The 28,000-nt window shown below is 33.9% G+C and overlaps 2 protein-coding genes across 2 annotated transcripts; one reads left to right on the forward strand and one right to left on the reverse strand.

Annotated features, from left to right (window-relative positions):
- On the reverse strand, positions 1-19,754 carry LOC136804632 (myosin heavy chain, clone 203-like). The gene is made up of 11 exons (XM_067061235.1): positions 19,547-19,754; positions 13,706-13,867; positions 9,446-9,763; positions 9,175-9,276; positions 8,301-8,549; positions 7,704-7,889; positions 6,873-7,078; positions 6,003-6,105; positions 5,488-5,666; positions 4,382-4,607; positions 1-3,805 (listed from the first exon to the last, which is right to left on the reverse strand). The coding sequence occupies exons 3-11, from the start codon at positions 9,726-9,728 to the stop codon at positions 3,705-3,707; spliced, it is 1,635 nt and encodes a 544-aa protein (XP_066917336.1). The 5' UTR covers positions 9,729-9,763; positions 13,706-13,867; positions 19,547-19,754; the 3' UTR covers positions 1-3,704.
- Positions 14,403-28,000, forward strand: LOC136804633 (diacylglycerol kinase epsilon-like). The gene is made up of 9 exons (XM_067061236.1): positions 14,403-15,126; positions 20,252-20,397; positions 20,869-21,012; positions 21,266-21,414; positions 21,738-21,792; positions 25,256-25,369; positions 25,641-25,840; positions 26,211-26,322; positions 27,089-28,000. The coding sequence occupies exons 1-9, from the start codon at positions 14,559-14,561 to the stop codon at positions 27,224-27,226; spliced, it is 1,626 nt and encodes a 541-aa protein (XP_066917337.1). The 5' UTR covers positions 14,403-14,558; the 3' UTR covers positions 27,227-28,000.

A 28,000-nucleotide genomic window follows, 5' to 3' on the forward strand; every position in this document is an offset into this window, starting at 1 on the left:
TTTCATTTTAAATGGTTTTATTACTGTTTTATAAAGGTGTTGACTTTTATAAAATACAGAGTGCCTCTCTTACTAATAAATTATGTACAAAACTCTACTAAATAAAATCCCTAACAAACAAACAAAAAAAATCAAAAAGATTATCATCATGCATAATGCATCTAAAATTTCAACTGTTGCAAAAAGAATTTGTTTTCAAAATAAAAATATTATGTTAAAACAAAACTTAAACTATTATTTGTAGAGTCAAAAACCCTTTACGCCTAGACTTAAATTCATAACAGGGAAAAGGGCTAATAGTTTTTCATAACCGCCATCGATAGATCTTTTCCTAAATTACGTTATGAACGTCACTTGCCTCGTATTCAAACAATTACCATTGTGATTATGTCCCTTGAGACGTGATCTTTTATGAATAGAAAGTAGTTTTAATAAAATCCACTGCGGGAGTTAATCACTATGGCAATAATTTCTAAAAGAAGCAAGTAATGTCCGTCCTAAAAAATTGACAGTCTGCACGTTTTCAAACGTTGCTCTTGAGGAGAAAAAAATATATAACTAAAAGTAACACCTCGTTGGAAAGATCATTTCGAGCAGTTTGAATTCTGTGAAAAGTTTAAAATGAAAAATGAAAATTAAAGAAGACAAGATTTTTCCTAGTCGGCCAAAAATTTTTATTCAGCTAGAAAAGGGCAAAAAAACTTTTTAAATTGAGAAAGTTATCCAAAAATGTGTAACTAGCCATTACCTATTAAATTATTTTACGGAAATACAATAGAAACATTAATTACACCATAAGTGCGCCTTGGATCATCCATTAATACATTCATTCATTCATTCCTTTATCTTGGGGGTGAATAAAATAAGTGTGAAAGTTTACTGTTTTGTATGCAGTAGAACAGTGGGGGACGTACGAGATTTCGGTATTGCGGAAATGGGCCTATTTTTGTGCGGAATTTCGGTAATTACGTCAAAACACTTCGGTATTTCGGAATCCAAAAAGACTTCGGTTTCGGAAAAATTCCTATTTTTACTGCAGAAATTCGGTCTGAAGAGCTTTAATTTCGGTTTTTCGGTATCCAATTGTGTGCTTCGGAATTAATTTCTATCCACAAAAGACGCTTTCTGAATCAATGGCGTCAAGCTAGAGGTAAACACAATCTTATTTCTTGCGCGGACCTTTTGTAAGCAGCAAAAAATGGAAGATTTTTCAAAACGGACCAATGTATGGCACGATGCCTTGAGAGCTTTGTGAGAAGGTCATTTATTCTTCTTGTTTTTTAATATGGCCAGTATTTAGTATAAAGTATATAACTTCGGTTTCAAGGTCAAGAATGTTTTTTGCAGGGGCTTCTTAAAGGGTCTCTATCTAATTATAATTCATTACCCTCTTCAATAAGAGTGAACAGGAATAAGAGGGTACGCAAGCTATTGAGGCGATCCATTTACATTACCGAGGACATTGGTGTGAGCTAGATTTTTTCCCTTTTCCAGAGAACAGTATGAGCTGAAGCCGCTTCCAGAGGCTATTGGTATGGTATCTGAAGCATTGTTCTCTATTTTGTCATTTGAGACAGACATCAGAAAGAACATTAATAAAACCCCGGATACTCTAACTGATGCTCATGGTTTTTTTTCGACCAAATCGTTTATCTCACTTCAACTTACGGAATGGTCTTTAAAAAAACTTAAAGAAAACACCGACATGTTTAATTTGAAAAGCACTAGCACGTTGAATATGATGACACTTTTTGTTGAATTTATAAGGTTCGTAAGAATCTCTTAAACGTTTGTATCCATGTTCGGCTCACTATTTTACCAACAGAAAAGGTAGCTGGTATCCTGTGACCAAAAGTTCGATAAACTTCAAAGAACTTGTTCAATGATTTTTATTAATTTTGTAAAGTATGTTTATTTTGAAACTAGAATTAGGGTGTGATAGCAACCTCGTTCCCAGCGTACTATTGGCTTTTTCGACGTTTACTGATGGGCGTCAGATACTGGAATTGTTTGGTTTTCAAACGCGTAAAATTACGCAATCGTAAATGAAAACGTCAGATTTCCGTGGGTCTTTAATTTTGAAGTCATTGCAGCGTAGTGCATCTTTCTAACGTCAAATCATTTTAAGACGTAGTGTTCCCACTGACCTTTATATACCCTGGACCAAGCTTCTCAATCCCAGCCAAGCAAAATCTTTGATCGGAGTTTTTTGAAAATTGGTACCCTAATGGCAGCACTACTCGATAGCAGTGTAAAAGCATCGAGAGTGCTAGGTCTACATTTCCTCTGATGACAATTCTTTTGATGATGTAGCGGCGTTAGACGTTAATTTTTAACACTGCAATGGCCTCTCCTCGGGTGCCAATTCCAAAAGAACTCCAATCAAAGATGGCAGATATTGCTTGGTCCAGGGTTATAAAAAGGTCAGTGAGGAACTCGACCAGCCAGTTCCAGGGTTTTCTCTGGCGTCCATCAGTAACAAAAATAAAGCCTGGGATACACGGGGCACGAGCTCGAGGTTGGTGTAATAGTTGTACTGTATGACCGCGACCTTACTTCAACAAATAAAAATATTCTTTTCCCACAGTTTTCCCACAGTTTCTTCCTTAATTTTGTCCGCGGGAATAGCAAAGTTTTTCTTTAAGTGAAAATTATCTACAGAAAAAAAATCGGTATCGGAATTAGCAAAATATTTTTGCGGAAAATCGGAAATCAGGTAAAAAATGCTCGGAATTTCGGAAATCAGAAGCCCCGTACGCCCCCCCCCCCCAGAACACCGCTTTCTCGCATAACCGGTAGAACTTTTTCAGCGTGTGGGAGTAAAAATAACTAACTGAAACTCCATGAGGACTTTGCCTGTACCAGACTACCACGGCTTTGCCCTCGACACCGTCCATATTTTTTAAATTCTTGTATTCCTCCGTCTTTATGTATGGTGGTAAGCTCTATATTTTTTATTCAAAAAATTTGAGCAATTTATTTTCAATGCTTTTATTGATAGATGTATGGTTGTTACTTTTCTGCTTTTTACTTTTTAAGCAATGAAAATTTTATAAACAACACTCAATACATTTCTTGTTGTGTTTAATTTTTGTAACATTTTGTAAAATCAACACAGCGAAACACCTCAGAATATTTAAAAAAATTCTGCGGTAAGTCTCAACAACCAAGATTTTTCTTTTCCTTTCCACCCGCCCTTCTTTGTTTATGTTTTCGGCCGCCATCTTTTTTCGTCGCTAGTGACGACGAATTTTATAAAAAAAACACGGTGTCGATAAATTCGGTCAAGTTCTCCATCGTAGACGCGAAAGTGGTAACAAGCGATAGACCAACAGAGTGATAAAAAATCGCGTGTTGGGATAGAGATAGGCTAATGAGGACTATGATATTCCCATGTTCTATATAGCCGGGGATTTGTTATCCATCATTTTTGAGGCAGAAAACTCAGTGGGAATGGAAAAAATAGCATAACATTTACGAGGATCGGTTTATTTGATCATTTTAAGTGGGGTAAAAAATTTGAGTATCATTTTCCACTGGGGACAATATTTTGGCCAATTTTTACGGTGGGAAGGGGTTCCGTGGGTCAGTGAGATGGGTGTGTAGTGGATACAAGAGTTAAACAACAGTGAAATGAAATCGAAAAAAAAAGAAATACTTAAGATGATTATTCATTCATTCACTTAATGTTTATCCATTCATTCTCACAACCCACCATCAGACAATTCATCTTCAGAGGGATCAAGAGACGAAAGCGAATTAAAATCATTGTAGTCTTCTTGACATTCAACCAATCGAAGTTCGTCTGAAAAATAGGAAAATGAAAGAAAATTAAGTTGTTAATGATTACAAAATTATATTTTTAAAGCAGTCTCTAAAGCTTAAAAACGCACTGGAAACTTAAATTTGCTATCAGAGTTAAGGAAAATTTGAGCAATAAAGGCTGTCTCAATATAATCTCATAAAAACCTCATGGTTTGGTTCCCCCTGCTAAAAATCCAAATTTTTCTCGATTATCATTTTTATCCCCCCCCCCACTATATTTGAATTTTCAGTCCGGTTTGTCCGGTGCCAAAAAGTATCTCTCAGCCACACCGGAAACATTTTTTTTCCGGTGTTAATTTTCGAATTTCTGGACACCGGACAAAGTTTGTTTCAAAAGTAATGCGCACCGGACACGCCGGACTCAATTCCGGTGTCGAGATCGTCCGGTGTTAAAAAGTATCCTCGATCAACACCGGAATTTACGTGTCCGGTGTTTGTAAAGTCCGGTGCGTCGACAGGGGCGTTACAACTTACGTGTAACCAATGTAACGTTAGATTGACGTCAAAATAAAGTGATCTGTCAAAAAGCTTCTTTATTGAAGAAATCTTGACTTACGTAGTTCATCCAATGTTTTAAATTCAACTCCAGAATCAGCCAGTTTGATTTCCAAATGTCCCATTTTCTCTGTCAGTAATTCCAATTCTTTCTGCGACGATTCCAAAAGAGTTTTTTCTCGTTTGGCTTCTGCCTTGTACTCGTTATATTCCTTTTTGTTTCTTTCTACTTGAAGTTTGTTCTGACGCTCAGCTGCTTTCTGCCATTTCTCTTTAAGAACTTTCATCTGTAAAACAAAAAAAAGGAACCATGCAAATTATATATAACTTTCAACCTACGCTTTTATAAGCTTCATCTGCACAAAACAAAGTATCTCTTTGGGCTTGCCAGTAGAATCCTGGAATGAAGAAATTGAATATTGGGGAAAAAATACGCGTCAAAGTGTTCTATAATGCCTCGTTTATTTGATAATTAGCGTTTGCCTAAGGACTTTCAAGCATCAACACCAAACAACTTTCTTAGATCTATCTAAGTATGAAAACAGCAACTCAGCGATGACGTCATGCTTAGCCATATAGCAATGGTAGAGTATCCAGCTACGGTTTAATTCCCAGCAGTCATACTAAAGACTTCGTTCCTACTACAAAAATGGTACTTAATGCCTTTCTGGTAGATGCTCAGTAATTATGAGAAGGAACGAGGGTAAGTGGAGCAATCCGGAGAGAAGAGTGGCGTCCTCCGCTTACTTCGGGTGAATAGCTATCGAAAGAGCAGCCTTCGACTGTGATCGAAAACTTACTTAGCTACTTAACCAATATAACAGCTTGAAGTTGTCTAAAACCAATACACTACTTGTGTGTACACACACCCAGTAACTACGATTAATTTCAAAAATTCATTGCCGTAGAGGTATGTTGTTATTGTTTTTTCTCATTTGAGATTTTTCAAAATGACCACTGCGATGGAGTGAGGGAGACGACAAGAGAAGTGTTGCTATTCATAAATCATACTTCATCGCAGAGGCCTCCGTACGGGGATTTTTATATCAAATAGACAATGTGCACAGAGTGTACTACGAAGCAATTTTCGTTAGATACACTCTGGTACAGAGTAATACACTACAGGCTAAAGTCCCCCCTATGGTTAAGAGATTTATCTTAACTTACATTATCTTTAGCATCGTCGATATTCTTGGTAGCATTATCAACTTTGATTCGTAATTCGATTGCACTGTGAGCCAAAGCATCTCGCAACTTCTCAATCACTTGAATCTCCAAATTGCTCAACTCTTTTAAGAATTCTCCTTCCGCCTTCATGGCTGATTCCACTAACGCTTCACCGCAAACTAAAATGGAGAAAAAAATTCTCCGTAAAATCTACTCTATCACATGTAAAAGGGACATAAAAGTACTGACCAAATTTGTAAACAAACCGTATGCAGCGGGATACCTAAAACAAAATCACCATAATTGAATTGGCAGTGAAAATGAATTTATCCTAACAGTCACAGTAATTGTTATTCTTATTTTTCATGGTCAATTCACACATTCTACACATCACTTTTCTCGAGATAGAAAAAAAATTTATTACTGACCACATTTTCAAAGAGAACAATTATCAGCTATCTGGACTGGTATTTATATATTTTTTCTAATTTAGATGTATTCCAAAAGCGACTTACTGCTCATTTTCTCGACCACTTTGCGAGCAGTGTTTGCTTTAGCCTGGATATCTTCCAATGCAGCACGATGCTCTTTCATTTCTTTCATCAAGTCGTCATGAAGCTAAAAATTTAGGAATTGAAAAGATATTCATACATGCTGAACTCGTATAATTTGTCTAATTTTGAATACAATCAAAGTCATAATATTTGAGAAAAAAGGGAAATTCTTATCATCTTACAACCACAAACGATTTGGAAGTGCTCTAAATCAGGTTGGAAGGGTAGAGTTTTAACGCTGAGGATCCAAAAGTCTAAGAATGGTCCAATAGGGCAGAATATAGAGCCTGGAAGTCTATAAACCCAACCCGATTTGAAATATTCGAATAAATTTATCAATCAGCCCAAAAACAACTTTCTCGCCCGAACTGTAAAATGCTAAAAACGAGGAATTAACCTAAATTCTCAATATATTTTGAGCGAGATTACACTTCATCAAAACTGAGGATGTTATTAAAAACATTTTTATAGAAATTTTTAAGAAAATATCTAAAAACAGAGAATGGATAAAGCCCTTTGCAGAAGAAACATAAATCCCAGCCTTTTGAGAAAAAACTACTCAAGATAAATCCCAACCTTTTGAGAAAATAGTAATCAAGTTAAATCCCAACCTTTTGAGAAAAGAGTAATCAAGACAAATCCCAACTTTTTGAGAAAATAGTAATCAAGTTAAATCCCAACCTTTTGAGAAAATAGTAATCAAGACAAATCCCAAATTTTTGAGAAAATAGTAATCAAGTTAAATCCCAACCTTTTGAGAAAATAGTAATCAAGACAAATCCCAACCTTTTCAGACCTTTTGATAAAATAGTAATCAAGACAAATCCCAACCTTTTGAGAACGTAATTGAACTTGCTTTTGGAAGCTCAACTCTACTCTTCGGTTTTCAGCTTCTTCTTTCTTGATTCGTAATTTCTCCTCTAATTCTTCAATCTCTTTCACGTTGAAATCTAAATGTTCGTTCCTGATCTTGATGTCTTGGTTGTAGAGTTCAGTTGCTTTCTTCTGCCGTTTCTCTTGTTCGTCCTCGATTTCAGCTGAGAGAAAAATACATCCAATTAAAATTCTATATAGCTCAGTCCATAGAGCATTAGCCTTACAACCCAAAGGTTGTGATTTCGTTCCCCTGTCACCGCTAATTCAGCAAAAGAGTATATAGTAGATTGGGAATCCGATCAGGCTCGTAGATGGGAGCTGAGAGTAGGTTTGGTGCTCAGTTTCAGCATTCGATCTCCCAGGCTAAGCGCCAATAGAAAAGGGGTTATAGACTCCCTCACTCTCAACTCCGAAGAGAGCCACACAAGATGAATGTTCTTACTATGCTAAAGCTCTGCAAAACTGCAAAGAGAGGTAGTACGCGAATTAGTCCTAGACCTAAAGAATGGAGTCACCTCATTACACCTAAATAACTACTAAAGTTATGAACGCGAATCGGTTACCCTTGCTTTTTAATTACAAGAATTTAAAAAAATTTGAGCTGTGGTGATTTTCGAAAACCCTACCTTGCCTTGTCGCACTCATTTTTCCCGCGTTAAATACTTGATTATTTATATAAGTGTACTCTTAGGTTCAGAATAAACGTATTCGCTGGGTTATAAGTTTGAATAGGAACATTAGAGACCTCAAATTTTTCAAAAGAAACCAAAACGAATGAAATCATACTAAGTTTTTCTTTGTCCGCTTTGCACGTTGTAATCCACGTGTCCACCATATCAATTTCACTCTCCACCACAGCGTCTATTTCAGTTTTACTATCATGGCATTGAGACATACGGTTTTCCTCTACTTCTCGTTTGTTCAACTTGGTGATTTTTTCAACATCTGCCTCAGCAAATTTGATGGCATTATCTGTAGAATATAATTCAAATAACTTGCATATTATAAGTGTTTGATGAGAAATAGTCAATAAAGCGTGGCATGCCTTTTGAAATATTCGGTGAATGCAACGGTGAGACATGAGTTTTTTGCCTAAAAGCTATCATAAGTCAGAAAATAATACGAATAAAAAAAACTTTCCAATTTCTTTCAATTGCCAATAGAAGAACAGCACTTTTTATTAGAGAAAGTAGATAGCAGGCCATTTTTCATGGTCATGCCCTTTAAGCACCCGGTTATCAGACACTGCCCTTGAAATTACTAAAATATTGGTAAAAACAGCCTTTTTAATAAAAAAACACTGGAAAAAGTGCCCTTTTTGGTCACCAACAGATGCTGCCTTGTCTTTCTAAAATATGGCCTGGATAGCAAGAAAATTCTTACCAATATGCTGTTTTGAAATGTTTGATTTCTCAATCCGAAGATCAACATCCAATCCAGCTTGTCTGACTTCATGTCTTACTTCTTCAAACTTCATCAATTCATAATCTACTTGATCATTTTCAGTTGTACACTCTTTAGATTTTTCCCAGATGGATAAAAATGCTGGGAATACTGATTGGACGATTTCCATTGCTCTTTTCAATGTGCTATCACCATCGTTTGCAATTTGTTTGGTTTCTTTCATTTTGGCTGAAAAAGAAATTTAAAAATTGTTTCTAAATTGTAAACAATCATGGTTGAAATATATTGAGAATTCCGATTATTTTAACGTTTTTCAAGATTTAAAGTTCTGGCGAGAAAGTCGATTTTTTCTCTTTAATTTTTAAAATCGAATATTTCAATTTGGGATGGGGGATGGGTTTGCAGACCTCGAGGCCTATATTCTGAGCCTTATTGGACTATTTTTGAGCTTTTGGATCCTTAGATCCTATCTAGCGTTAAAACTCAGAGTTAAAACTCTACCCTTCGAACCTACTTTAGAGTACTTACAAATCGATTGTGGTTTCAAAACTTCCTGGGGAATTTCCCTTTTTTCTCAAATATTATGACTTTGATTGTAGCTGTATTGTTGCAGGGTACTGACCCTTACTGACCCTAATTATTCAGGAAAAATTTGTCTTAGATACCACAACTCCCTCTTAGTACCTGGTAAAATAGGGACCCCCACCCCCTACATAGAAGCCGGTTTACCAAGAAAAAACATTCCCAAATCACCCTAGTACTAACTTTTTTAAGATTGAAAATTAGAGACCGACATGGGTAAATTTAAAGGACCTCCGAGGTAGGTCCAATAAAGGCGCGAAAGTTGTTTTACCTAATGCAGTTTCGGCAGCTGCAATCAAATATTCTCTTCTGACATTGTCCTTGTTTTTGATCATATCCTCAAGGTTTTTTATCTCAGTCTCAATTTCACGATCTAGAAAATGAAAAGTTTACTCCATACATTTGTTTTGAAAGGAAGATGAAATATAATTTTTCTGTAGTTTGGAGTAAGATTCTCAGTAAATTAGTGATTAACACTATGTTTTCAATGTAAATAATAAAATTTATTCATATTATCAAAGATTCAAATCAAAAATACTAACCAAGATTTTTCTTTGCTTGTATTCTCTCAATAATTTCTGGAATCTTTTCATTATCAAAATAAACCAATTCCTTTTTCATTCGAACTTCTCTCAAATTCTTCAACTCTTTAATGTCTTTCCTTTGTTCATGTCTATCACCGTCAGCGCGACAAGCAGTTTTTATTGAAGGTGGAGGAGCAAATGAATCAGACATATGTGGAACAATGTCAAACCCACTATCATGTGAGGTACTTCTTGTTGATGAATCATCTTTAACAGGTGAAACCATGACTGTATCATCCATTCTTGTTTTGTTTAATAATTTGTGATTCAAATCAGCTAAAAATATCTTAACAACACAGATAAAATTATATCAAATAAACACTTAACAAATCTTTCATTCGTTAATGGTAAAACTATAATGTTCCCAATCCAGGTTTCTCATAAGTCATTTACTATTTATTGCCTGATCATAAAATTAACATACTTTGGATTTCAAATTACCCTTGGTCAATTAAATTCATAAAATGTACACAATGATAATATAAGATAAATTCATCAAGCCTTTTTCTAAAAAGCAATAATAAGCAGTTAATCAACAATCAGCACTGAAACATATTGGCCATTTTGAATATTTCAACTTTTTTCAGAATCGGGTGAGAATTGCAGTTTCAGTACTTCCATTTTGCTTCATTGGATTTTACAAATTGGGAGGTGATAAGTAGCTTCCAGGCTACATTCTCAGCCTTATTGGAACATTTTTGAGCTTTTAGATCCTGAGATCCTAAGCTCCTAAGTCTTAAGTTTAATGTTAAAACTCAGAGTTAAAACTCTACTTCCAAACTGTACTTCAAAGCACTTAAAAATCATTTGCTGATTTTTAAACTTTGGAATTCCCCTTTTGTGCCAAATATTTCGGCGCTGATTGTAGACTGAAAGTCAGTTAGTGGAAGTACTTCGATTTGTGCCTTTACGTCACATAGAACGATAGAAAATAGCAAAAGAACAAAGGAATTACCCATAGCCACCATTTCGCAACTATGGGAATCACGATTTTACAGAAATGGGAATCTTCATATAGAATAAAGCATCTTCTGAAAATTTCATTCTTCCCCATAAATGCGAAAATGAAAGCTTTTGTTTTCTGATCGTCTTTTTAATCTGCCATGATGTGTTATAAAATTTCTTATAGAAAGACACATTCTCCTACAAGAGGCTTCTAGAAAAAAGTTGTTAAAAAGTACCGTCAACTGCTCTAATCTGGGACTATCTGACAAAACATGGGACGGCAATTCAATCACCATTTCACCGAACCTCTAAAGTCATTTGATTTGAGTTAATGAACAGCTTTTTAAAAAATACACAATTTCCCTTTCACACCAAGTAAGCTTTTAAATCAAAATATGAAAAAAATCCGTAGTGGAACATACACGAGTGTCTGTTACGAAGAAGAACAAATAGGCCAGGCCAGATATCAACAAGTCCCATGTCGCGTACACTCGTACGAAGTTGGAGCAGTTGACGGTACCTCCTGAAGTTAAAATTTTCCTATTTTTCCGACCCTTAGTGGGACTGAAATTTGATTTTCTGATTTTTCCGACCCTTAGCGGGACTTTGGAAGTCCAAAAAAGGTACCCTTAAGGGCGGCAAATACCGTACCCTCCATTTGCCTGAGTACCCCCCCCCAGTATAGACCCCACAAAAATTACGGGAAACGCATGTTTGGACTTTGTACCCTATGCTGCACTCAAGCACTTAAGTTTATTTTTCCTTTTTTTGCAAAAGTTCTAGGAATGAAAATAAAGGGATAATGATAATTGAATACTATCCATTGATGACCCGCTGCACTATCGTAAAGCTAGAATCGCTTCGGGTACTCTCCGCTTGAGAAAATGATTGACAGATTGAAGTTTTTCACCCGCGCAGGAGTTTGCGGAGCATTCTCGGCTCAATCCTCGGACCGCGCTAAAAATGGTAGACTGAGCTGTGATAGATCATTTCGATGGAAGTTGTTGGAATGTTTACAAGGCTCTTGACAGAAAATCGTTTGTTTTATTGTCAATGATGACAGTGCGGTTATTAATTTTGTTAGATCTGACGAATTGATGTTTGTAAGTGCACTTTATAGTTTTGATTCCCATTGAAGAATCATATTCTGGTTTTCATGTTATTAGATGCTGTTTTAGAGCTTTAGGCAGCCTAGACTAATGTTAAATTTCGTTTCCGCGCAAATTCGTCACATTTTGTCTCGATAACCTCATAACTATAGAACTTATCGTTAGAGGCAATCGAGCAAGAACAATAAAAAAAATCTTTATTTGGCTCTGTAGAAAAATTGCAAAATAGAAACTCGCTTAAATTCGCAATACTGATTCTTTACCCCAAAACGAAACTTTTCTATTTTGTAAATCTTTCTAACACTTCCCCATACGTAAAAAATAGAGTACTTTCGTTTTCCCCCCAAACTTGCGAAAAATGTTAAGACCGCATGTTGTCCTCGCGGACTTTCCCAGCGTAATTTATTTGTGTGATGTCATAATGTTATTGTTCTCTTCTCAGATTATTACTGACGGCACTTCAATCGCTTACGGGATTGGACAATGGTTGACAATAGATCGTGACGTATACAACAATTCGATGACGTGGACGAATAAAAGTTCATTTTGGGTGGCTTGATAACACTCGTAAATTCTTTATTTTTCTCGTGTATTTTGTTTTTTCGTTTTAGAAGAAATACTATACGGTAGAAAATAAGGTTTTATACTATTATTTTTTAATTTGATATTTTAAATGCCTATTATAAAGAAAAATTTGTAAGTGGGCGGAAAAATGAAAACGCCTTTGTTTTGAACGCCCGACTGCAAAAAACTCGGGATTCTGGGACTTCTTTTGAGACGGGGGTTAGACATGAAAACAAAGAGCTAAGTAGAATAGCAGAATCGACTTTTTAAAAGTTTAAATACAGTGTAAAGTATTTTTGTAATCAAACATTATATTTAGCAAATATATTGAAAAGAAATATTTCGTTATAAGCAAAGATAACTTGTTCGGAAATAAAAAGTCTTCATTCTTCAACCCCCGGGTTTTTCATCGCATAATTTCTACGGGAAATCGAAAGTAATTTCATTCGGCTTGTGATGTTTGAAAGCTTGGATGTTGGGAAGCTGCAGGAAAAAAGGTAAACAAATTATAGTCTTTTTTCTGAAAGAAAAATTAACATTAGTCTAGGCTGTTAGGTCTACACTGCCACCCCCCCTGGCTGAAAGTTGACTCAAACTCAATTTTAGACATAAAATCTCACTGCAGATTTATTTTTTTACAGGACTTGTAGTTTTAATTAAGATTGTGTGGTGTGGATGAAAAGATTCTTGCCAGAGCTATATGCCAGCTTATAATTTATGTATTTTACAATTGGATGCTCTTATATCGGATGGCCAATAGTCACCTTCATTTTTTTATTTTATTTTTTTATCCACGGATCGCTGATAGTCACTTTTCCGGGGGTTAGGTAGGGTCGGGTTGCTAGTAACGGCTTGTCACTGTGCCGGGTGCATACTCGGCGCCTTGGGCCCTGCAGGGTTGCTAGTAACGGCTCGAATTTCAGTCAGGTTTAAAAAAGGGGTACTGTTACCCATATTATAATAATATTACCCCCGTCTTTTGCCAGTTCAGTATAATATGTTATGAATTGCGTAGTTTTGCTGTGCGGCGATGGCTCAACGGATAGAGCACTGGCTTCCGAAGCTGAAGGTCTTTCTTTGGTGGTGGTTCGAATCCCACTCGGTGCGAAAATTAGACTGGTCAAAATTGATGGACAAATGATTGACAGGTATGAAAACTCAGTCAGAAATGATAAACTAAGTCTCAGAAACTCAGACAGTCAGAAAAGAGAAAAATAGGATAAGAGATCGGAAAGAAAACAAGGTGACGATTGGCCATCCGATATAACATCTACCTTTACAATTGTTACTTGCACTTAGGTGGCCGCATCTTTATGATTAGTCCAGGCTATAAGGCGGTCTCCATCCTTTTTATTTTGTGGATACCGTCTCTCATGTATTTTAAGTGTTCAAATGGTAAATAAATAGTTACTTACTAAAACAACCAAAATTAACCAAAAGTGAAAGTAAAAGTAAGTCCAGTCAGCCAGTAAAGTCTGATCTGAAAGTATCTCAAGAAGCCATTAGATTTGATGATAATGACTAATGTGCAACAAAATTAATCTTAAAGGTAAAGAAAAACACAAGCAACGATCAAGTCAATTGAAATTTAATTACTCACCCTCTTGAAAATCTTTTGGTTTTACGACAAGAGAAGGGTCTGTTTAGAGCAGGTATTTGTTTTCGGTAAAAAATTTTAAAAGTGAAAGTACCGACATGCTTTGCGAAGAATCCACAGTCCTCTAATTGTTCTTCTCCGTGAAGGTTTATGCCAGTCAATCTCCTATGGAATCAAAAATAAGCAAAAGAAAGAGTGCGACTTTTGAGTTCTCAGGAATTTTGCCTCGCCTACCATCACTATCATTCTAAATTTGCAAAGGAGACATCGAGACTATTTAGCTGGCTCTTTTATAGACTAGAGTCTACTTTTGGCTGAACTTTGCTTTTTGATAATTTTTTATGACGCTGAGTCCAGTGAAGTAGACTAGGAGCATTTGGCGAGGTTGCCATTTTGAAAAAAAAATTAAATAATCCAAAGAACAAAAAAACTACTTGGAGTTGAAAGATATACTCAAAAATGAGAAACAAACATCAGTAACAGATTTGCAATCCCATATTCTCAAATAAAAACATCGCTTCATACTGTTTTTATTTTCAAAAAACAACTTAAATCTGGCGGACTGTTTTACAGTCCGCCTAGGCAAAAGGCTATTACCATATACTACCGGGCCACTTAATCGCGCCATCCAGTCTATAAAAAAAGCTTTAAGTGGACCCCGGGCTAGCTCTTTTATTCAAACTAACAGGAATACCAAACTAACAGCTAAACTCAAAAAATTGTTGTGGGCAGCAGCGTTTTTCCAGTTTTTAGTGTTGAAAATGACAAGTTGATCGAATCCTAAATGCTAGAAAAAATCAGGTTTAGAGCTAACGAATTCTGATCCTTCGATGAGTCTATACATGTTTGAACGGAGATGGATCAAGTATCGTTTTTCGAATGGCTAGAGCAACCAAGACAAATAGTTTTATTTTCATCGTTTTTTATGATTTTATGTTTTGCTATAACAAAGATTTCAAAACTGCGAAAACACAGACATCATGATTTCAGAGTTAGAGATCCACGTAAAGGGCACCATTGGGTACATTCAGACTTTATTATAAAGCCAACTTTTTGCAACATCTGTGAGACAACAATTGTTCGGGGAGTATTCTGTGACACATGCTGGGTTTGTGTTCATGATGAGTGTGAGGAGGATGGAAACAAAAGATTAGCATGTAAAGTTATGAGTTTATCAACAGAAAGAAGGACTATGAAGCATCACTGGGTCAAAGGAAATCTTGCTCTCTGCAGCGCATGTGCTGTATGTACCAATCCATGTGGAGTTGAACCAAAACTATGTGATTATCGATGTGTTTGGTGTCAAACCACTGTCCATGAAGGCCAATGTTTTGGACAGTTTTTAGATCACTGTACATTTGGTGAAAACAGTAAAATGGTTCTTCCCCCATTTTCTATAACTTTGAAGACAGTTGGGTGGAAAGGTGTGTATACAAGATTTAAATCATATTGTTTATACAATGTAAAAATCTTTTTGCTGTGTGGAAAGATGTGTAAACTTTTATGAAAATTCTCAAAAATTTGAGATATGAGGGCATCTTGGCGATGATGATTTCAAGTGGGTCTGTCAAAATGTCTAATCAGAGTTGCTTTAACTTAAAAATTACAATTTTAAGGTGTATCAATAGTAAAATTATTGATAGCTTGATTGATTTTATTGATAACTCTAGAAGCGGCTAGTTCGAAACGCAGGTCACAGGCCACAGGTCGCAGGTCACAGGTCACAGGTCAGTGATGACAGGTTGACTCTAATCAATGTCATTGCAGAGGAAAATGTTTGGAAAACACAAAGAATTATCAAAAACATAATTCTCAAGCAATTTCATCCATATAAAACCATTTCAAACATCAAAATTTAACCATGTACTTTTATCGATCTTTCGCAGTTTGCGCCGTGTATAACGCAGACCAGAAAATTTAAAACCATATTATACGTATGACAGGTATATTACATATTGTAATGTTTGTAATGTTATATGATGGTTACATATAATTAAAACTCATCGTTCTAAAACTACCTTCTCAGAGAACTCACGAGCTTCTGATTGGTGTAATTTTATATCCAGCCATATTGTTATCATCACATTCGGTATGCTAAATATTTTTGGTGTTTTTCTCTTGTAAGACATGATATTTTGTGATTATGTCAACATTTTTGTCAAAAATTGTCATTAAGTCATTAAAATAACAATTGGATGATTAATTAGTTTCATCCTTCTAAAACCACTCTCTTAGGGACCTCACAAGCTTCTGATTGGTGCCGTTTTATATCCATTCACACTATTAACATCACATTCTGTATTATAAATATTTTTCGTGTTTTTGTCTTGTTAGGCATCATATTTTATGATTTTGTAATTATTTTTGTAAGTAAGTGTCACTAGGTTGTTATTTTATTCAATTGTCATTTTATAATATCTAAATAACATGTATTACTTTTTTGTAATTTAACGCGTTATGAATTGATGTTATGTTATGTATATGTTATGATCTTATTATCTTTTTTCCGGTCTGCACTTTGTTGACCTGTGACCTGTGACCTGTTGACCTGTGACCTGTGACCTGCGTTTCGAACTAGCCGCTCTAGAAGGGACATCAGTAAAAGTTACAAAGAAAGCAAGCTGTTAAAACAAAGCACAAGGGATGCTCGTGGAAGTTAAGAAAAAAGCGAGTTGATAAAACTAAGCATAAGAGACGTTTGTAAAAGTTATGAAGAAAGCGAATTCTGAAAACTTAAACATAAGAGACGCTTGTGAAAGAAATGTAACGAGTTGACATTTGTTGACCATTCTTGTTATTTTAAAGCTTACAAAGAAAAACAAGTTAAAAACTAAGAAAGTGAATTAGAAACTCTAGTGAAATTTATGAATAAAACAACAAAGGCTTAGAGAAAATGTTAAAAACGGATGCTACGGTTGTGCCTAAGAGACAGGGGTATTCTGTTTCTCAAAAAGTCTGCTATATGTATCATGCAACCGTCATACTCTGTCTTTAGACATTTTGTTTGTAAAAATTTGGACACTTAAAAACACTACAATGACTTTTAAGTTGTATCAATAATGTTTTATTGCTTATTTTCTATTGCTTATTTTTCATTGTTATCAATAACTTTCTATCGCTAAATAGCACTGCAATGACTTCTTTAACAAAAAAGCTCTTATCGCTATTTCTATCGCTAATTTGGCATTGCTAAATTCTTATCGATAAAAGTCTATCATTAAGCCTATGTGATGTATCGATAGGTGTATCGATAGAATCGTTAATTTAACCATATCGATAAAGTGTTGAAAACGAAAGTAATCCTTTTTCTATGGAATGTCACAATTTTTCTTTTCTTGAAAACTAATAAATAATTACTTCAAACTTGATTACTGCACCTCAAAAAACCATAACATTAGACATAAACTCAAGCTGAAAAACATCAGCAAAGGTGCAACAATAATCCTTATTCAGCTGATGGTAAATTGTTTTCCTGGGAATAGAATCGCACGACAAAATGACGTCATATTTCAAATCAAATAAAATTGATCTTAATCCTTGATTTATAGCAACAAAATACTTGGTTTTACTACAGTAATATAATGTTTTTGCTGGTTCTTGTGAATTTAGAAACACCTTTAAAAGTTAAAAAGAAAGCAAGTTGATAAATGTGAACTTAAAAAACACTCTTCAAAGTTAGGAAGAAAGCAAGTTAGTAAAAGTAAATCTAGAAACACTCTTGTTTGAAAGTAACAGAGAAAGCAAGTACTTAGAAACACTCTTCAAAGTTACGGATAAAGCAAGCCAAAACATTGAAAGTTATGGAGAAAGCAAGTTGATAAAAAGAGTGAACCTAGAAACACTCTTGAAAGTTACGAAGAAGGCAAATCAATAAAACAGAAAGTTATAAAGAAAGCGAGTTGATAAATGTGAATCTAGAAAAACTCTAGTTTGAAAGTAACAGAGAAAGCAAGTTGACAAAAGTCAACTTAGAAACAGTCTTGAAAGTAACGAATAATGCAAGCCAATAAATTGAAAGTTATGGAGAAATCAAGTCGATAAAAAGAGTGAACCTAGAAACACTCTTGAAAGTTATGAAGATGGTGAATCAATAAAATTGATCATACACTCTTGAAAGTTATAAAGAAAGCAAGTTTATAAATTAAAAGTGATCTTGGAAACACTTGGTAAAGTTGTGATAAAAGCAAGTGGATAAAAAAGTGAACTTAGAAACACCTGTGGATAAAATTACGAGGAATTTGGAGATAAGAACATTGTAAGAATAAGATCAGCCAAATTTGCTCAAAATTATCTGAATTCAAAAGAAATTTCATAATGGCGGTAATTCTTTTAGTTCCCAATTTAAAATGAAACAAATTTGTTTGTCCTTTCAATCCATGGTAATTTTTTAAATTTTAAGCAAATTGATTTCAAGAACACCAATAAGAACATTATGGGCTAAATATTGTTAAAAAATATACGATTGCATTCAAAAATAGAACCCCAAAAAGTGAGGTTTTCAATCACAGCCACTTTTTAGCCCACAGCGTTGATATTCTTGTGGCTGCTGTGTAGTACAAAATTCTATAAAATAAGGAAATTGATGAGCTTTCCAAAAATGTGGCTCCCTTTGAAGTTGAGTGATTCAGTCTTGAAATATAAGATGGCAAATTTAGGGCAGGTTTTGTGGCTGTATGTCATGTGGCTCACTCAACAGGTTGGTTGGCTTATATGTGCTGTCCTGCTTTAAGACTTCAATATTTTTTAACCGTTTTTCTTGGAATTTGTAGTTTGAGGTCTGATAAAGATACTTATGGGTTTAATTTGTGGCTGCAGGGTTTTTAATGGGCTTAAAACAGCTTAAAATGTGGCTTCAATCACTAATTTATAAATTTATAAATTCCAGGTTGGGTTTTGTTTTCGAAATATGAATATTTGCAAAACCTGATGCAAAGCAAACACAATCTGATACAATACAGTGTTATTTTAAGAAAAAGTGTACATTTTGTTGCTGCAAATACCATTTTTTGTACATAAAACCTTCTGAGCTGTTACATATAAGTATTAGTTGGCATTTTTAGGGTTGGCTCATGTGCTGTCCTGCTTTAAGACTTCAATATTTTTTAACCATTTTTCTTGAATTTGGTAGTTTAATGTCTTATAAAGATACTAATAGGTTTAATTTGTGGCTGTAGGGTTTTCAATGGGCTTAAAATGTGGCTTCAATCAAAGCATATTAAAAAATCGTCAACTTTGAGCCGCAATTCTAGCCCAGTGACCCAATGATTTTGGTTCCATTTTTGATATTTTGTGGATAAACCCTTTTGCTACGAGTTTCATCTGAAAAAAATGATTTTTACTCAATGAACAAATTTGTGGCTGCTGTTTTATCAACATAGTGTTTTTCTTGATTTGTGCCGCAGTTTTGGCCCATTTTACAAAAAAAAATTTTTCAACCTACTTATATCACCTTTAGAACCAATATTGTGAAGTTTCGTTTGAAAAGAGTTATTTTTAAAAAGGATATTCAAATTTCTTTTTTTTTGCTGTTTTTGAAAACCTCACTCAATTTTTGAATGCCATCATACACAACTGTAATCAAGAAGTTCTAATAAAAAATGTGTATTCCAATCTTTCACTCTTTGCCTCCAAAACTAAAAGCCTTCTGCACTGCATGGAAAGCTTTATCAACCAAGAGGAATGCATTGGAAATGCTAAACTGTTGTGGTGATTTCATGTTGCAAGATTATCAGACATTCTACTCAAATTAAACAAAGTCACAGGAAAAAAAGTATCAAAAGTTGGAGTAATTTCTTTAAAACACCTCACAATTTTAATAAAAATTAGAAAATGATAATTACTTACCTAACAAACTTACTTCAACCAAACCAGACTTTTTATTTTTATTATTAATAAATCGCTTGCAGGGACACATATGGCTTATTACAAATGTCTACTAAAGAATTAACTTTTATCCTTCATCCACCTCAACAAAATCAGTCATGAAAAGTTTTATTTTGTAGCTTCAGTATTGACAATTATAGTGGATCTTATACATGCTTGAAAAATGCTAAAGTCATCATTAAAAAGCCAATGTTTTTATTATCATTGCAAAGGTACATAGTAGGGGAATAACTCAGGGTATTTCCAAGTTTTTTGTGGTTTTTCCCAATTAACATTTTTAATCCAAAACTGCTGACATAATTGACAAAGGATCCATTCAAAGAATCATCAGAATTTCCCTTGGAACATTTAGTTGCTGTTTAGTAATGTACACTATGGCTTTTTTACAGAGTAACAAAAAGGAGAAAAATAACATTCAAAATATCAAAATTATTACTAGCTACCAATTTTATAATAAGCAACTAATTAAAAAGCATCTTTGTCACTAAATGTATGAAAAAAAGTTAATACTTAAAATTACGAGTTTATGGTCCCGTTACGCTGAGCAATAATGAGCTACAATTTAAGATATCTTAGAAATAGAAATAAAGGGCCTGTAGTTTTAAAAACGATCTGCTCAATATCTAGTGAAGATTTGTTGAAATAAGCAATTGTTTTTTTCCTCAGGACGAAGAAGACATGTCATAAAGGAAGTAAAAGCACCTCCATTTAAAGATTGGGAACCGACGCTAGTTATTGCCAACCCAAAGAGCGGCAGTAACCAAGGGGTCAAATTATTGAGAGCCTTCCGACTTTTGCTGAATCCAGCTCAGGTATGAAGGATAATCACTGTTGGAACCTTTTCATCTGTAGACAAATCTGCCCGATGAGATTCTTCCTTGGATTGTTGTTCTCGTTTGTGACCCTTAGAAGAACAAAATTTTGCCAAATCTATATTTTGACTTTCTGGCATTACATCCAGATTCACCAAAATTGGTTGCAACACAGGATAATTTTTAATAATTTAAGTCAATAAACTGACTCTCACTTTGATGTTTATTTTAACTCAATAAAAATGAAACCCATTAATTGAAAAAGTATTGTTTTAAACACCCAACCATGAAATATCCTAGTCTATTTTAATTATTAATAAAGGTTAGACTTTTGTTCATGTTATTGCTATTGGAAAGGAATCAGGAAAATTCAATGAACAAAAAGTGACTCATGTTATGAGCAAAAGAAATTTTAACCAATAATCAAAGCACTCTATTTTACGTTATCTATTATTCAAATTAAATTTTAAGGTTATTGATTTATCTGAAATACCACCAGAAACTGCATTGGAATTTTGCAGGCTTCTACCAACAACACAATGCAGAGTTTTAGTTTGTGGTGGCGATGGAACAGTAGGATGGGTTCTTGATGCACTTGATAAAGTTGAGCTACCTGTAAGTTAAGCTATCTGAGTGAATAATTTTCTCATGTGATTCTTGGAGTTTCTATAGTTCAGGGTGTCAAATTTCCTTAAGGGTGAAATAAGTTGGTCATCCAACATCCAATGGTCCTGTCATTTTCTAGAACATTGAAGTAGCCAGCCATTTGAAACTTCTGTTACACTGAAAAGCTCAGTTTTGTTTCATGAAATGTTTCAACATAAGCTTTAGAGCAAAAAATAATTACCAGTTTTGTTTGATTTTCTAGAAAAGACCATTAATTGGTATACACCCAATGGGTACTGGCAATGATCTTGCACGTGTTCTTGGATGGGGCGTCAAATATGTCGGGGATGAGCATGAGATTGACGAACTCTTACAAGATTTTGAGAATGCTACCAGAACACCCTTTGATAGGTATATTGTTAGAAACAATCTAACATCTTTTATAATAAGCAACAAAGTCCAAATATAAGCATTATATTTTTTCTAATTGTCTGGTTTTGCTGGTTTCTAATTTTTTTATTGTGGATTTTTCTGACCAAAAATTGTTCAAATTGTCCTAAATGAATGTCTCATAATTTTTGCAAATATATACTTTGAGATAATGCTTAAGGAGTTGTAGCTTTGTCCTTTTCAGCTTTTCTGATGAGAATCTCTAAAACTCGATAATTGCCATAATTCAAATGATTTTTAAAAGGCCTGTTCCCTGTCAAAAATATGTTCTTTTGGTTTTATAGATGGACTGTCAATATTAAGAATACTGGTTTGTTTGGAAAAAATCTTCCTGCAAAGGTAATACTAGTTTTTCCAATTTCTAACCTTAAACTTATTGTGCTTCTTGCAAAACTTGAATCCATGAAAATGGAACCATTTTATGTAAAGTAGGCCTAATTTGATTTTGATTTTTTATTATTTGATTTTATTATTATTTTATAGTGCCAAATTAATCACTTTTAAAAAGATTTATTGATAAAATTGAACTCAAATCAAAGTGCACATTGTTTTATTACTATTTTTATTCCTATTGAAAAAAAAAACTTCATATTACTTGAGAAATAAATCACTACAATTTTTTACATCATTTTCCTCTGAAAATACACCAAAACATCACTTTCCTTAAAAAAAGTAAATCGTTTTCTTCTAAAAATACGAAACATAATTTTCCTTGAAAATGCACTGTATCATTCTGCTTGGAAGGTACAAAAAAACAATTCCCTTTGAAAACACAAAACATTAACCTCCTTGATATATAAGAAAAACCATGTACCTTGGAAATATGCTGTGCCTTTTACACTGAATTACAAAGAATCCAGGAATCCAGGAAAATGAGAATAGGAAACAGCATTCTCCTTGGAAAGTAAGGAACATCATTCCCTTGGAAGATACAGCCACATAATTTTCCTTGGAAAAAAAGAAATATCATTTTCCTTGGAAGATAAAAAGAATCAATTTCCTTTGAAAATAAAAATTGTTTTTCCTTGGAAAATACGGAACGTTATTTTCCTTGAAAAATATGGAACATCATTTTCCTTGGAAAATACGGAACATAATTCTCCTTTGAAAATATGTAAAGTCATTCCCTTTGAAAATGAGAAATATCATTTTCTTTGGAAGATAAAAAGAATCAATTTCCTTTGAAATTGAAAATAAGAAATATCATTTTCTTTGGAAGATAAAAAGAATCAATTTCCTTTGAAAATAAGAAACATTATTTCCTTGAAAGATAAAAAGATTCAATTTCCTATGAAATTTAGAAACATTATTTCCTTGGAAAATACAGAACATTGTTTTTCCTTGGAAAATACGGAACGTTATTTTCCTTGAAAAATATGGAACATAATTTTCCTTGAAAATTTTCCTTGGAAAATACGGAACATAATTCTCCTTTGAAACTATGTAAAATCATTCCCTTTGAAAATAAGAAATATCATTTTCCTTGGAGAATACGGAACATCCAATAACATTGCTTTCCTTGCAAGATCATTTTCCTTGGAGAATACAGAACATTATTATCCTTGGAAGAAAAAAAGATTCAGTTTCCTATGAAATTTAGAAACATTATTACCTTGGAAAATACAGAACATTGTTTTTCCTTGGAAAATACGGACCTTTATTTTCCTTGAAAAATATGGAACATCATTTTCCTTGGAAAATACGGAACATAATTCTCCTTTGAAAATATGTAAAGTCATTCCCTTTGAAAACAAGAAATATCATTTTCCTTGGAAGATATAAAGATTTAATTTCCTATGAAAATTAGAAACATTTCCTTGAAAAATATGGAACATAATTTTCCTTGGAAACACCATTTACATTGGAGAATACAGAACATTGTTTTCCTAGGAAAATACAGAATAGAGAACATCATCTTCCTTGGAAAATACAGAACATAATTCTCCTTTGAAAATAAGACACATCATTTTCCTTGGAAGATTAAAAGAATCGATTTCCTATGACAATTAGAAACATAATTTCCTTGAAAAATATGGAACATAATTTTCATTGGAAAATACAGAAAGGTGAATTGTAGAAAAATAGTACAATGTCCCGTCCGCATGAGGCACTTTTTGATGAACTCTACTAAATAGCCTTCCTTAGATTGTCATATAATTTTTTTGTTACAGCCCCAATCTTGAGAAAAATGTTGCGGACGGGACACTTCGTTGTGGACAGGACAAAAAGTTTTTCACTCATAGCTAGTACATGTAAAGTCAAGAAAAATGATACTGCTGCAAAAAGCATGTGGTTCCCTAAAGTTCATTGGCTTGATACAGTTAGAACATTAAAGTTGTCTAGAAAAAAAGAGAAATCAAGACTTTTGTGCCGTTGCAGACAGGACAAATTTTTGCACCGTACTAGTTTTTACCAGTTAAAAAATTCTAAATAGATTATTTAAAGGCAATAAATGTCTTTAACACAAGAAACCATTTAATATGTCACAACAAAACAAAAATGGGGGTCCTCTAGTTCCCAGATCTTGTCTTGTAAGCATAAATAGAGCCTTTGTTGCGGATTGAACATTGTACTATTTTTCTGCAATTCACCCAGAACATTGTTTTCCTTAGAAAAAACAGAATGTCATTTTCCTTGGAAAATACGAAACATAATTGTCCTTGGAAAGTACGGAACATAATTCTCCTTTGAAAATAAGAAACGTCATTTTCCTTGTAAGATAAAAAGAATCAATTTCCTTTGAAACTAGAAATATTATTTCCTTGAAAAATATTGAACATTATTTTTCCTTGGAAGATACGAAACATTGTTTTCCTTGGAAAATACAGAACGTCATTTTCCTTGGAAAAGACGGAATGTCATTTTCCTTGGAAAATACGGAACCTCATTTTCCTTGGAAAAGAAGGATTAGAACAAATTATTAACCTTGATAAAAGCATTGAATAATTAATACTTTGATGTAATTAGCTTTAACTGGGATTAAATTTCATGTGGATCAACTCTATGATTTTGGCCAATTTTCACAATTCAAATTGTTGTCGAAACCCTAAGAAAATGAGAGCAATTAGGTCAAAAAGAGACTGGTAACCAAATTTTGTCCATGCAAAAATTTCAAATTTCAAATTTCCTTGAAAAACTTAAATAATTTTCCTCTAACAATAGGAGACAATGTATTTCTTAGGGAATACCAAAACCTCATTTTCCTCGCGGGAAATACACTGAATAATTTCCCTTGGAAAATACCAAATATCGATTTACTTTAGGGAAGATACTGTATCATCTTCATTGAAAAACACAACGCTTTTACCATAGGAAATACATAAATACCGGGTGATTCACACAAAATTTTATACATTTCTTTTGAGTTTATGCAGTTAATTAGAAAATGACTTATAAATTGACTTAATTAATAAGTTTTATGACATTAAAAATTATTAAAAATGCCTTTGAAAATCACTTTCAAGACGCAGGCAATCGCGCTCGTGCTAAAAGCGTTTGTGCTTTATTTTGTGGATTTTTTTATAGATTTGAAAGAAAACAGAATTCTGTACAACTTTTTATCAGAGTGGATGAAATCATACCAAAATTAAGTAAATAAAAATTAGCCAAAAAAAAAAAAAAATTGTATGCACATGACCAACCATAATCACGATGTGAGCCTCAGCCCGAATTTCGCGTATGTTTTCCTTTGCAAATACAAAACATCTTCTTTTTTTTCAAGGAATTTTCCTTAAGGTTAACACAATGATAAACTTCTTACTTCAAACTTATATTTGATCAAAATATTTATTTTTGTTTTCAGAATCTATCCATGAACAGCTATGTTTCATTGGGGTGTGATGCTCAAGTTGTTTTGAATTTCCATAAGCACAGAGAGCATCAGCCATCACTATTTACAAGCAGAATAATTAATAAGGTGGGTGTTAAACCTTTATGTTTACTGTGTTTTATTTGTTGTTTTGTCTTTCTGTTTTTGTTTTTATAATCATTTTTTACCTTTTTTTGATTAAAGGGATTAAGGTTTTCTTGTTTACTGCTATGATGATTGATGGTAAGTTAGAAAAAAAACAGAAACCTCAATCAAATGGATTTCAACTTAAAGAGATGAGATAGCCAAAGTTGAAATGAATATCTCGATCAATACAATTACTGCAACCAACCTCAAGTTTCAACATTTCGCTTTTCAGCTGATGTACTTCATCTACGGGTCAAAAGATGTCTTGGAAGCGCAGTGCAAGAACTTACACGAACGCGTAGAGTTGGAGCTGGATGGAAAGAAAATTAAATTACCTCATTTAGAAGGAATTGTTATATTAAATATAAATAGTTGGTGTGGTGGATGTCAGATATGGAACAACAACCAGTTTGAGGTCGATAAAGAATCAAGGTACGTGGATTAATTGTTGTTAATTTCTGTTACATCTTCATCGTGGGGAAATAATTGGGTTGAGGCTTTATTTTTACTTGAAGAAAACTATCGCTGTGACCTCAAAAAATTTTCTTTCTACAATAGCATAAGATATTTCATGAAGTCATCTCACTATTTCAACAGCCATGACTTAAATACTGGAAACAAGGAAATTTTGTATAGCTACTGTTTACATTTTTTATAGTCAATCCATATCCATTTGGGTAATCATTAGCGAGCATTCAAAATTAAAAAACCTTTCTTCCAATTAACAAAATGAATTTCAAAACTTCTGTGTAAAAAACAATCAGCCATTAGTGAAACTATATTATACCTTTGCCTCATCTAGTTTTAACGATGGATATTTGGAGATTGCTGGTTTGTACTCTGCCCTTCATATTGCAAAACTACAAGTCAAATTGGCTGAACCAATCAAACTAGGACGAGCCAAAGTTGTCAAGGTTGGTTGGTTTACTTTTGATACGTTTTGCCTACGAGTACAACTTATTAGAATATCTGATTGATTATATGATTATGTCTTACTGCCAGTGTCAAAATTTTCCTTTGAAAATACAGGGAAATAGTACATCGACATGTCTGCAACAGAAAGCTGTCGAGTTTGGTTGGCTTTTCATACTTTTCTCTTAAAGTAGAAAATAGCCTAATTGATAATTTTGCGTAACTGCCGTTGTTAGAATTTTCCTTTAAAAATACAGGGAATTAGTACCTAGTCTGCAGCAGAAAATTGTAACGTTTAGATTGCATTTTCATACTTTTTCTTTAAAAGTAAAAATAATCGGATTGATAATTTATGCGTAACTGTTGGTATAAAAATTTTCCTTTAAAAATACAAGCTAATAGTATCTTTATATAATCTGCAGTTGAAAATTGTTAAGTTTCGTTGGCTTTCCATGCTTTCTTTCTACGCGTGCGGTCAAATGTATCCTCAACTGTTGGTGTCAAAATTTTCCTTCAAAAATACACGGAAATAGTACCTCAATATAGTCTGCAATAAAATACGTTTCATTGACTTTTGATTCTTCTCTCTCTCCGGTATAGATAATCTGTTTTGTATTTTGTTTTTAACTGCTGGTGTCAATATACACTAACCACTCACATACCCCGGGACACTCGATCCCAACAATGGTTATAAAACATCTCCTGGAAAACTTAATTTCTGAATTTTATTTTGGATGTTTACAATGTTTATCTTACTTTTCATCACAGATCACAGTTCATAAGACGAAAGAGGCGAAGAAAGTTCCCATGCAGTTGGACGGTGAACCCTGGGAACAAGGTTCATGTGTGATCACTGTCACACATAAAGGACAAGTCCTCATGTTAAAGAAAAAGGATGATAGTTGACAACGCTTTTGCAAAAAAGTGATTAGGTAGTACAATATTGAGGGCTTTTTGAATGACTTCCGGGGTATTAGGTTTGCGAATAGATGGGTATGTTAGAAGCACAGTTCAAAATTCAACCCTGTGAGAGACTGAATTTCGAAAATTTTACGACCTTGTGAGAGATTTTTGTCCAAATTTTCAGCCAAAATTTTCAATTTGGTCCAAATTATGAGAATTTATGACACTGTGAGGGGGTCAATTTTTGATATTTCGTGATTGCTCATTTTTTGTACCCCTGTAAGAGACTAGGATGTAAAATAATGATCCTTGTGGCACGCACATACCCCACACCCATTTTGCCGCTTTTTCACTTTTAAAACTCTCAGAGGAGTGAGGGAAAAGCTTTGATTTTAAACAAGTCGAGTAAGGGACCACTCACATATCGATTTTCCCACGAATAACGTCAAAATGACGCTAAGTCCAAGACTATAGCGTCACTGCCTTTGACTCACCCTGCACTTCGCGTCAATTTGACGTAAGTCGTGGCAAACAATGATATGTGAGTGGCCCCTACAAAAACCTTGCGAATCATTATTTCAAAAGGTCGTTATTAGTTGTTTTACATAATCATGTCAATATTTAAAAAATGTATTTTTATTTACTTTATATTTTTATTACCCAGTGGTAGCTTATTATACAAGAGTACATACTTTTTTCCTGGATTTTTTGAAGATATACTTTTATTAGGCGGATTTTCAGTTATTAAGATAATTGGCTACGAAGCCTCAGTTAAAA

Source organism: Clytia hemisphaerica, unplaced genomic scaffold (genome assembly GCF_902728285.1).
Source record: "Clytia hemisphaerica strain Z4C2 unplaced genomic scaffold, Clytia hemisphaerica genome assembly, whole genome shotgun sequence".
NCBI lineage: Eukaryota > Metazoa > Cnidaria > Hydrozoa > Leptothecata > Clytiidae > Clytia > Clytia hemisphaerica.

Bases quoted from the DNA above. Each gene is read 5' to 3' on its own strand.
- LOC136804632 (XM_067061235.1), bottom strand. From the start codon at position 9,728: ATGGATGATACAGTCATGGTTTCACCTGTTAAAGATGATTCATCAACA. The intron at 6,106-6,872 runs GTTGGGATTTGT...CTAAATTTTTAG, and splicing joins TTCAATTACGTTCTCAAAAG to CTTCATGACGACTTGATGAA. The intron at 3,806-4,381 runs GTAAGTCAAGAT...CCTATTTTTCAG, and splicing joins TAAAACATTGGATGAACTAC to ACGAACTTCGATTGGTTGAA.
- LOC136804633 (XM_067061236.1), top strand. From the start codon at position 14,559: ATGGATCAAGTATCGTTTTTCGAATGGCTAGAGCAACCAAGACAAATA. The intron at 21,415-21,737 runs GTATATTGTTAG...TTGGTTTTATAG, and splicing joins ACCAGAACACCCTTTGATAG to ATGGACTGTCAATATTAAGA. The intron at 21,793-25,255 runs GTAATACTAGTT...TTTTGTTTTCAG, and splicing joins GAAAAAATCTTCCTGCAAAG to AATCTATCCATGAACAGCTA.